The sequence below is a fragment of the Lynx rufus genome, unplaced genomic scaffold, assembly GCF_022079265.1.
Source record: "Lynx rufus isolate CCGP_SWC_20201006 ecotype Redwood Valley unplaced genomic scaffold, mLynRuf1.p SCAF_7, whole genome shotgun sequence".
Lineage (NCBI taxonomy): Eukaryota > Metazoa > Chordata > Mammalia > Carnivora > Felidae > Lynx > Lynx rufus.
This window is the reverse complement of record NW_025814889.1, coordinates 47,657,895-47,672,638: the sequence shown is the minus strand read 5'-3', so window position 1 is coordinate 47,672,638 and position 14,744 is coordinate 47,657,895. Positions and strand designations below refer to the sequence as shown.

Below are 14,744 nucleotides of genomic sequence, written 5' to 3'. Positions count from 1 at the left end.
GTCGATATGTGATATCAACATAGAACTTTGGAACCAAATTAGACTGTCAGAGTTCAGTTAATCTCATACCCAATAAAGGAACCTTCATTTATTATTCATACAAAAACATTTTTTTCATATGCTACCTAGATATACCGAGATAAATAAGGCACAGTTCCTGCTCTTGAGAAAGATGTTTTTTTTATGGGAAGAGGGATATATTCTTCCTGTGTGATAAATATTAAGATAGAGGCACGTACAAAATATTGTAAAAGCAGAGGGCAAAGAGAACTTACCTGGGGAACTTAGGAAAGATGATATGCATGAAAAGCTAACACTTGAACTAGGCCTTAAAGGTCAGCATGTGTTTTCCAGGCCGAGTGCTGGGGAGAATCCCTTTATCAAATAATCAGCCTCTGGGGCGCCTGGGTGGCTCAGTTGGTTAAGTGTCCAACTCTTGATTTTGACTCAGGTCATGATCTCACAGGTCTGTGAGTTTTTACTGATAGTGCAGAGCCTGCTTAGGATTCTCTCTCTGGCCCTCCCTTGCTCACATGTTCTCTCTCTGTTCTCAAAATAAATAAATAAACTTAAAATAAAAATCAGCTCCTGTTCAAATGCGTATAGCAACAGAGAACTCACGTGAGTTCGAAGAAACCTTGTGAGTTTCATTCTCTTCTAAATAGTTGTAATTTTTGCACATCTATTTCTTACATTGAACTGAATAATGACGTTTAATATTTCTACTCATTAGTCCCAGTTTTCTCTTCTGGAGCTAATGGGCAAAGACTTGTCTTTCTCACATATAGGTCATTTCTGTATTTGAAAATAGATATTATGTTCTCTTTTAGGCCATCTATTTTCCATGTTGAAAAAGGGGACTGAATAGTTTCAGGTTGGGTTCCCTGGGAAGCAGACACTGAAACCAAGGTTAACATACAGGAGGTTCTTCAGAGAGTGTTCTTGAGATCATTGCCATGAAAAGAGAAGATTGCGCAGAGGGAGAAGTAGAGATGTGATGCATTTTTTTAAAAATTTTATTTTAGAGTCAATGGTGGTAGGGGAAGAGAATCTCTCTCCACACTCAGTTTGGAGCCTGACAACAGGCTTGATCCCAAGACCCTGGGATCGTGACCTGAGCTGAAATCAAGAGTAGGACACTCAACCTACTGAGCCACCCATGTGCCCCGAGGTGTGATGCAGTTTTTTTTTTTAATATTTATTTTTGAGAGTGAGGGAGAGCAAGAGAGAATGAGTGCACCCATGCATGCAGTAGGGGCTGCAGAGAGAGAAGTGGGACAGAGGATCCAAAGTGGGCTCTGTGCTGACAGCAGAGAGCCTAGTGCGGGACTCAAACCCATGAACTGTGAGATCATTACCTGCGCCAAAGTCTGACGCTTAACCAACTGAGTCACCCAGGCACTTTTAAAGGAAGCTCCAGCTGACCCTTTGGGAAGTTTTGAAAATCAGTTGATCCTTCAGAGTTGTCTAGAGTCAGGGCAAGAGGGCCAGGTCTTTACACTCCAGGATGACCAGTCATTCAGGGCAGTTTATCCTGGGAAGGGGCATGACTTTGGGCAAGATGGTTCTCTTCAGCTGATGCAATTCCCAAAGTGGGCTGATAGCTGAAACCTATTGGCAGGGGCATTAGCAGCAGCAGCTGCAGTAGTTAATCCTTTATTTCTCATCATTTTTTCCAGTTTATTTATTTATTATGAGAGAGAGAGTGCACGCATGTGTGCGTGCACACACACACACACACACACACACACACACACACACACACACGAGCAGGGAAGAGGCAGAGAGAGAGAGAATCCCAAGCAGGCTCTGCACTGTCAGCACGGAGCCTGATGTGGGCCTCAAACTCAGGAACTATGAGATCATGACCTGAGCCGAAATCAAGAGTTGGATGCCCAACCAACTGGGCCACCCAGGTACTCCTGATTTTTTATTTCTGAAGTGTATCTGTAGGGCATCAGGGTGATACAGAAGAGGAATCTCACACACTGCTAAGTGTTTCAGCAGTTATTTTGGAGACCAATAATAGAATGAAAAAGTACTTGTTTTTGTTTTTTATTAGCAAATAAACACCGTGAACATCACAGTGATGGAGGTTCAACATAATGGTTCTAGACTGATGGAATCTAATGTACAATTGTACCTTCCCTGTGTTAATTATCTCAGTCATGGTGGCCCTTTATATGTGAATGCTTCATAACTGCTCGAAAGGCAAGGTGAAGAAGTACATTCATGCAATAAATGTGGCTGGGAATCTTCATTAGGAGATAAAAATGTAAGTGGGGAAGCATAGTGAGCTGCAAACTGAATTATATCCCTGTCCTTCATCCTAGAAGATGATACTTCTTGTGGTGATCACAATGCATGCTGGGTGCCTGTAAAGATGGATGTGTGGCCACCAGTCCTTTCCACTCCATGCACACATGAAGATTGCTCTTTGATTTGTGGCTTCAGCCATAATTTGCAAAGCCTGTCACTGCTTGCAACTTATAGTTAGCCCAAAGCTTTGTTGAAAAAGAGCTGTCCCATTCCCAACTGCTGTATACCAGATTGCTGTGTCAACTAAATTAATAACACTGGACCGCTCATTATCCCAGAAAACATTTGCCCAAGCTATAACTCTGTCTCTTGATTTCTGTTTGGCTTCATTAACCTCTTCTTGGTGCCACAATAAAATGGTCATGTAAGGCATCCTTTATTTAATGAAGGATTGGCAAGATAAAACAGTTGAACTGGGCATTGATGGGAGAGAGGAGTCAGAAAGGATGATTGTGGAGGATGATAGAATTAGGTAAGAGGAGGATATAGTGGGGGTGAGATAGAGCCATATTAGTTTTTCTCTCTCCTTACTTTCACCTTATATTCTTGGATTTCTTCACATAGTAGCTGATGGTTTCTTTAGGAGCTCATATATAATCGTGAGCAAGTTTTAAGAGAAGATTAAGAGATGGGGCGCCTGGGTGACTCAGTCAGTTAAGCATCTAACTCTTGATTTCATCTGATCTCATGGTTTGTAAGATCGAACCCTGATGACAACAAGGAGCCTGCTTGGGATTCTCTCCCTCTGTTTCCCCGCTCCCTCAAAATAAATAAGCTTAAAAAAAGGGGGGGGAGAAAAGACTAAGAGAGGAGAGGGTAGAGTTGGTATTTTAGAATTTTTTTTTAATTTATTTTCATTAGCATGGACTCATTTACTATGGACCCTCATTGGTTATCTCTCAGGGCATGCTCTCTGTCTATTTGAACCAGCCAGTGGTCTCATGATAGATGGAGAGTTGTGGGTGTTAAGAACTCCCTTGTGATGAGAGGTTCCCTTATCATAGAATGGGTTGAGTTACTTTGTTTACAATTGGGATCCCTTTTATCTTTAGCCTATACATTTTATTTTATTTTAATATTTTTTAAGTTTATTTATTTTGGGGGGGGTATGGAAAGAAGGAGAGAGAGAATCCCAAGCAGGCTCCACACTGACAGCAAAGAGCCCACTGTGGTGCTCGACCCCATGAACTGTGAGACCATGACCTGGGCCAAGATCAACAGTCGGATGCTTAACCGACTGATCTACCCAGGTGCCTTCTTAGTCTATACATTTTACGGTATATCTGGAAGATTTTGTCATTTTGTTATATCCACTAGGCTTTGTGAAAACCCCAGTGAAAAGGGGAATATTGGGAATCTTCAAATGAAACATTATCTGGCAGTAACAAGGAAAACAAATAGCCATTTCTCTAAAGCCATTCTGGGTGGGAGGTTCTGTCACTGGACTTCCTTCCCTGTTGTGGTTCCCTGACAAATCTTGGAATAAACTTTTAACCAGGATTCCCACTGTAATCCTATAACCTGAGGACAAAATCAATGTTACCTGAAGAATAGTACTTGTTTTGTAGTAGGAGACCACGGGCAGGGGCCAGTTACAGTTTGGAGGAAACACACATGAAGCCCTTACTGTGTTCTGAATCAATTCCCACTCCTTCCTGCCCATTCTTGTTGCCTTACCTTCTCTGCTTCCCCGAATTCTCTGGTCCTGTGAAGCTCCTCTTTGACTGTATGGTTAAGCCAGAGGAGGAAGCTATGATAAGCACCATTTCACCCTTAGCAGAAAGAATTGCCCTCCAATGACAAAGCCTCTACTGTTTCATTCTGGATTGCCTGTGGGAAATGTGAAAAGTTCAAGCCACATGAAGCAATCATAGCTCTGGCAGAGCCAAGGGGCTGGCAGCTTTCATTGCCGAATCAGGGTCTTTGGATACCAGCTGGATATTTCCCAACCTGTATTTTTTTTTTCAATAGTGGGTACCCAAAAAATACGCAGCAATTTCTCAGCTATACGCAACTATGTTCGTGAGCTAAGAAATCACCATGTAATTTTGTTTAAAAGCCTGGTCTCCTGTGACTGTACTTTGAAGCTCTCGTTTGGGGATGAGAAAGAACTTCCCCTTTTAGAAAGACACAATTTTGTTAGCCTGGATTGTTCTAAAATGGAGATGAACCATCAGATAAAAGATAGGGGGCACTGACCAAGAAAAGAGATGCCATTACCCAGGAGGAAGTCAGGGGAAGGTGGATTGAGGGAGGACAAGGCCGAGATGGTCTTCATTTTGTGGTCTTAGATTTTTTTTTTAGCTGTAAGGCAGAGACAAAATGCAGGGCTTGACATTTCAGAGCACCAGGTGAAATAAAATGGGAGAAATTTAAAATGGCTTCTCCCTCAAAAGGAGGGAGAAAACAGAAGATTCTCAGAATTGACAGAAGGTTATGTGTATAATGCACTGGTCAGACCGAGACCCATGGTATTAAACAAGTAAGAGAAAGAACAGTCTTCTGTGTGCTGCTCTGAAATAAACCTTAATCATACACGAGCTTGAGTACAAGTCCTTCCTTCTAACTTGTAGCTCAGATACACTACGTGTGCCTTACTCTAACTTGCAGATCTCACGGTCACAGTGCAAGATGGAATACTAAATGTGCTATTAATTCATCCATTATATTTTTCTAGAAAATACACTGATTAAATCTTCTGCTACCATGTGCTTTTCTCTGGCCATCCATACCTGAGTACCACCCACCTGTTAGGCCAGTGCGTTTCTACCGCCTCCACCAATAGGTTTAAGGATAGATTGATGGCATTTCCATTTATTCACTCTGATTGAGTGATGTACATCCACCGTTGTGATAAGTTCAGAAGGCTCACAAAATGAAAAGTGTGTGTGTTCCTAGAACTCAATTTGACAGTGACACCTGACCTGAGCTGATGTGAGGCCATTTAGAGTCTCTGTCCCATCTAATACAACTCTGTATGTGTTTTGCAATAGAAATACTAACATATCTGATGATAGGAAGCTGCCCTGTGCTCCAAGGATTTCAGACAATGAGAATATATACACCTATGTTGATTTTCCAGAGAATCTGGGAGGTAGTTTTAGGAAGAGAGGTATCACAAATGTTTGCAGTGCAAACATCCTATTTTAAAAGGCATCATGTGAAAAAGTAAACAATGAACACAAACCTCTGTACCCAGTTGATTCCAACTCTCCCTTACCATCGTTGGTTTTTTTCTTTTTTTTACATTTTACTATTCTAGGATGAATCCTCCATGTTCTTCCAGTTTGGCCCATCAATTGAACAGCAAGCTTCCGTAATGCTCAACATCATGGAAGAGTATGACTGGTACATCTTTTCTATCGTCACCACCTACTTCCCTGGCTACCAGGACTTTGTAAACAAGATTCGCAGCACCATCGAGAACAGCTTCGTGGGCTGGGAGTTAGAGGAAGTCCTCCTGCTGGACATGTCCCTGGATGATGGAGATTCTAAGATCCAGAACCAGCTCAAGAAACTTCAAAGCCCCATCATTCTTCTTTATTGTACGAAGGAAGAAGCCACTTATATCTTTGAAGTAGCTAACTCAGTAGGGCTGACTGGCTACGGCTACACGTGGATTGTGCCTAGTCTGGTGGCAGGGGATACAGACACAGTGCCCTCGGAGTTCCCCACTGGGCTCATCTCTGTGTCCTATGATGAATGGGACTATGGCCTCCCTGCCAGAGTGAGGGATGGAATTGCCATAATCACCACCGCTGCTTCCGATATGCTGTCTGAACACAGCTTCATCCCTGAGCCCAAGAGCAGTTGTTACAACACCCATGAGAAGAGAATCTACCAGTCCAACATGCTGAATAGGTGAGTGTGGAACACTGATGGTAGAGGTCCGAGGAGGGCTTTTAGGACTGGGGTTGGAGGAGGTTCTGAAACTATGGGAAGGGCAGTTCAAGATGTCAGAGGTTGAAGGCTGGCCACTGGGTTGGCCATGGCTTGTGATGGTGGGAGTGTTTCAGATCCAAAGCTCGCTGTGCTGGGTTCCTGTTCTAAGAAATACAAAATGGTTCCCACTTATTGTTCACTTACCGTGTGCTAGGTGTTCCTCTAAGTGTTTATGGGTGTTTGACCTCCTTAACCTCAAAGCAATACTCTATTAGGCAGGTGTTAAGAGCCGTTTCCATTTTATGATACAAGAGAATAAGGTTCGTAGGAGTATACTGTCCATGGTCACTCTGCAAGTAAGGGGTTCAGTTTGGAGCTGTACACAGACCTCTGTGGGCCCTGCATACTTGATCACTATAAAAGACACCATGCACGTAGGCATGAGGACCTACCAATCCCCTTACCTTAGAAATGATGCTGTACCGGGAAGGAATGGAGAACAGGTGACGTGGGTCTGTAGGCACATGAAGAGGGTTCTTTCCTTGGATTTTGTCTCCTGCGCTTCTCCTCTCTGCCCTTAAGCATGAAGGTGGTGCTGTAGAGGCAGCTTCCATAGTTGCTCTTAGTCCGGTCTCTTCAGTAGGAAGAAGATCTAGGGGGAGTTCGGCTCCCCTGACCTCACCTCCTAATCCAGCCACACCTCCAGCACATCCTCCTGCGGGTATTGTGTGACCATGAAGGGCAGAAGATTCTATACTAGGCTTCTGTAGTTCTGTGATTTGTATAAAACTGCTGCACAAGAACATTGTCAAAACTCAAACAATGCAGAAGAGCCCAGAAGAGAAAGAAAAAATGACCTTCGCTACAACCAACCAGAGAGAATCATTGTAGAAATAATTAGTGAACATCTTTCTAGGTATTTCCCTGTGCGTGTATGCCTACATCCATATAAATCTATAATTTTACATAAATGGAAATATAACTACCCCTGCTGTTTGATGACCCGGCTTTCTTTTACTCAACAGTATGTTTTGGGCATCCGTTTTAAATTCGTTATGAATTCCATCCAACAAATAGAAACGTACGCAGAAAACACCTATTCGGATACCATTCAGCTTACATAAAATACCAAAGTATACTCTGGGAAGGTTGAAATACATTTAGGGGAGGTTGAAGGTGTACCTATTAGTTTAACCTCTGGAAGGGAGCTGGACTAAAGCCTCTGAGCTAAGCTGTTAACTCAGAGTTGAAACTAAAGCTACTTTTAATGCAATCTGTGATCCAGTCCTAATATTATCCCACCTTCATCTATGCTTTCTGCCATCCCTGGTTGTCATTGCTTATTTGGTAGACTGTCTTGATTTTCTTCCGACCTCTCTAGTCTTAGTCTTTCCGTTCCAGGTCCTTGGCAGGCTCGTCTTCAATGTTGGTGCTTCTCAGGGTTTGTCCTAGACCCTCCTTTTCTGTCCTCCATTGCCAAGTATACAACTAATGTAAGTTCTCCCAAAGGACCTCTCTGGCTGAAACCTCTCCCTTGAGCCCCCAGTCTGTATTGCCAACTGTGAGTGGATATGTTCCTTTGGATGCCACGGAGCCTTAGAACATACCATATGCAAAGCTGAACTGCTTTCTCTCCTGTTACTCTTCCATCCTCTTGCAGACAAATCTGTATACCTACAAAGGGTACGTCCTAGTACCCAGTTAGCTAACATAAAAATTCCAGAGGTGTCCTGGCTTTCACATTCCCGCCATCTCCTTGCTGACCATGCCCTTCCCCACAGATCTCCTCTGGAGTGCTCTCGCTGTCTGCATCCCTGCGCCACGTCCCAGTTCGGCTCTTCTTACCTGCATTGCTGCAGGGCCTCGTAAATATCTTCTGGCTCCCAGTACTGCTTCCTTCCAATCTACACCGCACCCAGAGTGATCTAAAATGAAAATGTGATTTCATCAGTCTCCTGCATAATGCCTTTCAACGGCTTTTCATTGCTCCTGTAATAAAGTCCCATCTCCTTGATACGGTTTATAAAGTCTTCCACTGAACAGGCCTGCCTGTCTTTCCAAAATTGTCTCGTGCCATGCTGTCCCTCAAACACTTCATTCCTGCAATACGGAACCTGCTTTAGTTCTTTGAAAATGCCGTGTTCTTTCTCTTGCTTCTAGCTCTCTTCTCTGCTTGGAATATATTCCCCAGGAGCCCCTTCCCACCAGAACATAAATGCAGAAGCTTCTTCACCTGCCTCATTTTCATTCCCTAGGCTTCGGTCCTGACATTACTTTCATGGAGGCAGCTTTCCTGGACCCTGGACTAATGGGGCCCTGTTACCTGCCTTCAGTGCAACTTTTGTTTCCCCCAATACAGCCAGTTCCATTTCTTCAAACAGTTCTAGTTCTATGCTTTGTTATCCGTTGTCCCTGTAAGTTCTGTGAAAGCAGTGACCTTTCTGTCCTTAGTTCCACGTCCCCCCACTCTTAGTGTCCTGTGTGGCAGAGGGAAGAAGGACACCTGGAGTTCATGAATGACCTCCTCCAAGATGCTGAGCTGCCTAGTGCATACCTATTCCACAGGACCCTTCTTGTTCTGCTCCTCTCTGCGAGATCATGGAGATTTCCTTTAAAACCTTACTGTTTGGGGCGCCTGGGTGGCGCAGTCGGTTAAGCGTCCGACTTCAGCCAGGTCACGATCTCGCGGTCCGGGAGTTCGAGCCCCGCGTCGGGCTCTGGGCTGATGGCTCAGAGCCTGGAGCCTGTTTCCGATTCTGTGTCTCCCTCTCTCTCGGCCCCTCCCCCGTTCATGCTCTGTCTCTCTCTGTCCCCAAAACAAATAAACGTTGAAAAAAAAAATTAAAAAAAATAAAAATTAAAAAAAAAATAAAACCTTACTGTTTATTCATGGGACACCTGGGTATCTTAGGTGGTTAAGCGTCCGACTCTTGATCTCCGCTCAGGTCATGATCTCATGGTTCATGAGTTCAAGCCCTGCATCGGGCCTTGTGCTGACAGTGTGGAGCCTGCTTGGGATTCTCTCTCCCTTCTCTTTCTGCCCCTGCTCTGTTCATGTTCTCTTTGTCTCTCGCTCTCTCTCTCACTCTCTCTTTCGCTCTCTCACTCTCTTCTCTCTCTCTCTTTCATTCTCTCTCAATAAATTAAATAAATAAATTCCTAAAGATTAAAAAAAAGACTTACTATTTATTCAGTTCTCTACATTCATGTTTTCTCCCGCTGTCTTTAGTGTTAAGTTAAAATCTGATGCAGATCACCAAATATTTGTTCATTAAAACCAATGCTAACAATGAAAAATATTTAGGCCAAAATGTCTGCCAAACCACACAAGGAAATCAAATGGATGTTAAAGTCCATAAATTTTGGTTCAGGAATGCCTGCTTTGATCTTAAAACTCCTCTGGGTACACAGTCATCTGCGGATATTATCATTTCCCCTTTGGCTTACTTTACATTAGAATGCAAGCGGTCTCTCTGAAGTTTGGTCTCTGACCACTGCACCTTTAAGAGTCACGCTTGGTTCTAACTTTTGTTACCGTGTCTTGTGGCCGCTCAGAAAGGGAGCCCTCCTCAGTCCTCTCTTCTCCTTCCTCAGATATTCTTGTCAAGATGGCCACCAATACCTGCCTCCATCTTTGAAAGTGTAGCCCTCCTAAAAAGAACAGGGGGGGACACAGTCCAGATTATTCATAAATTCCTTGAGGACCAGAGTCCGGCAAAAAGTCCACCGTGATTTGCCACTTTCCCATACTGTACACAGTGTCTTCGGACTCATCAGAGTGCTTCTCCACTAAGATCTTTCCTCTCTGAACTTTCTCTTCTGCCCCAATTCCCAGATTTTTTTTTTCCTGGGGTTCTGTATCTACTGCCTGCAAGACCTCTTCTCTTGGCTGTCTCCCCTGCCCGTACACCTCCATCCCTTCTGCACCCCATCTTTTCCCTCCATCCTCTCAACTGCAGCTCCTCAGGGCTCTTGAATCCAATCTCTAACCTCTCTTGGGAATATTTTAATAACCTTCTCTATCAGGACCCCGAAAGGATTGGGGTTGCCCAACAGGGACTATAAGGAGCTGTCCTCAAAGTCTAAGCTATTATCATGTGGCACAGCGCTCAGAATCATCAGTGGAATTCAATTAGGCACGCTCAGTCCCAGCTCCTCTTACTTATCCTGGTCTGAAATCAGCCTCTTTCCCCCCTTCAGAGCTCTGGGCTCACTAGGGTCACTCTTTTAAATAACAAACCAAGCAGCCACATCATTTAGCCACAGCAGGAAATCTTTGCAAATAAAATTGTTGCAAATGGTTGGTTGTTTTATGAGGATGACTTTTTCCTTGGCCTGCTGCTCATGTCTCTGCAGCAGCAGCAGCAGTGGGAAGAAGCCTCCTCGGGAGGTATCTGGGAATGACCCAGCCCCAGGATGACACCAGGCATACAGAGTCAGGAAATGGCTTCTCCTGTCACTTTCCTGAAAACCCAGAAACATGAATAGGCCCTGTCCTCCTAAGGGGTGGTGAAGCTCTCCTTTATACCTGACCAAACTGGCTTTCTTTCCATGTGAGGGAGGTTGATAAATCTAGATTTAGGGGACAGGGAGCAGAGGTTCTGTGTTAAGTGCCGAAACCCAAAGAGAGACACACGTTGGAAGTGATTCACTTGTTAGTTACCAAAGGAAGTGTTGTAAGCATTCTCAGAGAGGATCCTTGAAATGAACATTATTTATCAGGTGTCAATCCAAATTCCTTACTGATAACTTCTTAGCTCCTTGGAACTTGGCCAGATAGGGTTTGGGTGACTATCTCCAGATGGATTCTAGGCTGCTGGACAAGGCTTTTTAACAGGTTGCGAGAGAAGTACAGAAACACAGTTAAATTGGAATTTTAGATAAACAGCAGCTAATTCTCTTAGCAAAAATCTGTTCCCAAATATTGCATGGGACATACTGATTCTAAAAGATAACTTGTTTATCTGAAATTCAAATTTAACAGGGCTCCTGTTTCTTTCTTTCTTTCTTTCTTTCTTTCTTTCTTTCTTTCTTTCTTTTTTCTTTCTTTCTTTCTTTCTTTCTTTCTTTCTTTCTTTGTACACTAATAAGAATTAATTTTCTTTTGGGACTTTGTAGCATTCATATATGCCTTATTAGTAAATGTAGTACAGTGCCTCATACTGTTGCCCAAGACATGCTGAGAGAGAATTTTATTCCAACTGGGAACTTTATTTGATTGAAAGAATTGAATAATTTCTTCTGTCATGTATTGTCTAAGTGAAGGATCTTCTTAGTTCCTGAGAAAAGTCTTAACGTTTTGGTACCAGATGATCTGAAAGTGTTTAGAAAGTGATTAGGCTAGTTGTCTAAACCTGTCTTTATTCCCCTGAGCTAGAGAAGAATTGCTAGCTATTAGTGGGCACATGTCTAGATTTTTCTTTTATCACTTCCCCAGGGGAGCAGTTAATGGTTATTTTCCTTCGGAATGTGCGCTCCAATACTCTGCTAAGTCTGTTTCTGTCACTCAGGTGATGGCATACTGGCCACTGACCTCCGGGCTTGCTGTCTGTCCTGAGGACTCATGTTCCCCACTTTTGGAAAAAAGTAGATGTTCTTGGAGATGGCTGGATCTCAACAAAGCAAACCTCTTACGAATCTTGCCTAATTATTTCCCCCTGGTGTCCTCAGTTTTCCTACCCAACACCTGTTTTTGCAGCCTCTTTCCCCATGAAAGTTGCTGTCTCAAAAGGCCAGATTCCTCCTCCTGGCCCAGGCTTTAAGAAGCAAGGATAGCTGATATGAAGAAAGGGGCTCTGTTAAGTTCTTCCTAAAAGAACCGTGGTAAACACTATCCTCCTCTAACTTTGGGGCAGACTCCCTATCCTTGGACCCACTGTAGTAGCTGGGATGCCCACTTGACTCTCTTGGCCTGAAAAGCACTGAGAAGTTAAGAAATAAACAGGAAATTGAGTCTGTTAGTTTTTAGACAATTACGGGCAAGAGGTGCTTGGTTATTACCCATCTTTTAGTTAGTAAATGTTCATGGAGTTCCAAGCGTAGGCAGATTTCTGGTAAGGCAAATATGTATTAAATGTAATTATTTAATATAATTTATGTGTGAACAGTCAAAAGGTTCTGCAAAAGCATAGTTAGAAGTGGGCTGTCAAGCATAGTGGACCTTCCCCCAATTAAAGAAATTGAGTGGCATCTAAGGAAAGCTACATTTTCATATGAAATATGTAGCAAAGCAAGAGAGAGATTATATCTGCTCAGTGGTATAGATGGAGATAGAAATTGGAGGGCAGAAGGAATAACTGAGGAATGTAATAACCCTCCCAAAAGATCTATTCAGTGCTATAACTGTCCATGGAAGAATGACTAAATTGAGGATTATTCAGACTCTTCCGCTTTCTTCTCATCCTCCATATTCTCCTATCAGATGTATAGTCAGTTCAGTAAGTGATCTTTGCTTCCTTCCCTGAAATTCAAACCTGTGAAGAGCATTCGCAAATACTTAACCTGCGGACCGCTACGTGATTCTTCCCACAATCACTGTTTAATTCTGAGGCTGGCTTGTAAAATTTAAAACATACCCGTGACCTAGTTGGTATTTCTTTCCTCTTTCTTCTGTTTTCTTCCTCATCCCCTTCCGCCCAGCTCTTCTTCTTCTTCCTCCTTTAAAAAAACAAAACAAAACTGGGGGCACCTGGGTGGCGCAGTCGGTTAAGCGTCCGACTTCAGCCAGGTCACGATCTCGCGGTCTGTGAGTTCGAGCCCCGCGTCGGGCTCTGGGCTGATGATGGCCCAGAGCCTGGAGCCTGCTTCCGATTCTGTGTCTCCCTCTCTCTTTGCCCCTCCCCCGTTCATGCTCTGTCTCTCTCTGTCCCAAAAATAAATAAACGTTGAAAAAAAATAAAAATTAAAAAAAAAACTGTTTACAGTTGGAGGAGGAGAGGGCAGGGGGTAAAGCGAGAGTGAATGGGAGAAGAATCCCATTTCCTGGAGGACAAGTGTGAGGTGGGAGAAGATCACGTCTGTGCTGGGAGAGAAGACACGGGCGGTACATGGTCTATGGGAAGGAATAGGATGGTCTCAGAGAGGAAAGAAGAAAGAGCAGAGGGCAGAGGCTCTCAGTGGAGAAAACGGACCCCATTCTGAATGGCAGATTCTGCCTCAGAAAGGACGTGGGTTGGTGGCAATGGTAAGGGTTAAGGAGTCATAAGTCTGTGCTCAAAAGTAGCCCCCCTGGCAGCCAGCCTGTGGGGGTTAGTAAGTCCGGCATTGGTGTCTTTCTGAGTATGTCCTGCGCACCAGACCTTGTGCGATTACCTGATACGATCCTTGCAAAAATCCTGACCCATGCACATGTCTCCGGGAGATGTTCCTTATCCCTCCGTTAAAAGGACAGCTGTATGCCCACCCTCCCAAGAGCTCACTGTCCCCTGCTTCATTTTTCTTGGTAGCCCTTATCTGACATACACGTTTTATTCTTAAGTATTTTTGTTGTCTTCGTCCTCCTAGTTGAATTCAGTCTTCATGAGAGCAGGATTTTGTTTTTTAACCTCCGTGTTCCCAGCACGATGCCTGATACATTATAGGCGCTTGATAAATATTTGGCAGATAAAAGCACGAATGAAGATAAGAAGCACTGTCCTCATTTTATGTTCTTAAGAGACATGACGCCCAGGGACCCCCCCAGCTTAGGCTATGTGATGTCAGGATCTGGCTTGGCCCTACCTCAGGGATCGGGCTTCAGCCTCTCCTTCTGCTGCACATTAACCAAGCTCAAAGAGCCCTTTTGCTTCCCTTAAAAATCAAAATTGGAAAGGTCCTCGGTGCTCCTCTAATCCAACCCTTTTAATACATGTATTCTCACAGAATAGGTGGTAGAATGATGAATGATTTTACAAATGTGGGATCAGAGGCTTAGGGCGGTCGCTTGTCTGTTGGAGGTGGGGTGAGGACAGGACCCAGGTGTCCTGAAGGGAGGAGCCACACTCTTCACAGAGCGCATTGCCTGTTTGACTGGGTCCTCAGAAGGGCTGGCAGGCAGCCAGGCCTGTCCCGTTAGCCTTTGCCCTGGGCTGGCAATAGCCCCACGATTCCTGCTCCCCTGGTTCTCACCCAGACAAGGGTGCAAATTCACAGTTAATGGGAATTGAAGCTGGCGTTATTTAGGAATTGAGTGGGAGTCATTTCTCCATCTGCTCTCTCTTCCCACCAGAGAATAAAGGCTGGCTGGGTGGAGGTAAAGGATGGAGGCGAGTTGCCAGAAAGCTAGAGTGCTGTCATTTATGGTTACAGATATGGGCTGGAAGCCTGCGTGGAGGCTGGACCGTAGCCGGCCAAGGTCAGCCTAACATGAGCTTCTTGAGAGCAGAGATAGTTCTGTGGCTTTTGCCTCTAGAGAAGACCTCACGCATTTCAAACAGATCCAGGTTGGAGCCCATCTCTTGTCTCCTCTCCAGTGGAGCTGTCGGGCGTACGTAGGTGGTCATCTCCTGGGGAGAGAGTTCTCCAGGACCTGATGTGGCCGATGAGGATTTGGAAGGAGTGGGCTG

General features: G+C 44.2%; 1 protein-coding gene across 1 annotated transcript in view; it reads left to right on the top strand.

The window, feature by feature from the left end:
• The window catches only part of GRIN2B (glutamate ionotropic receptor NMDA type subunit 2B), a 287,265-nt gene that overhangs the window by 102,291 nt on the left and 170,230 nt on the right, over positions 1-14,744 (top strand). The window contains exon 2 of the mRNA XM_047067235.1: positions 5,582-6,180. Within this exon, the coding sequence (XP_046923191.1) occupies positions 5,582-6,180 (599 nt within the window). The remainder of the gene's footprint in view (positions 1-5,581; positions 6,181-14,744) is intronic.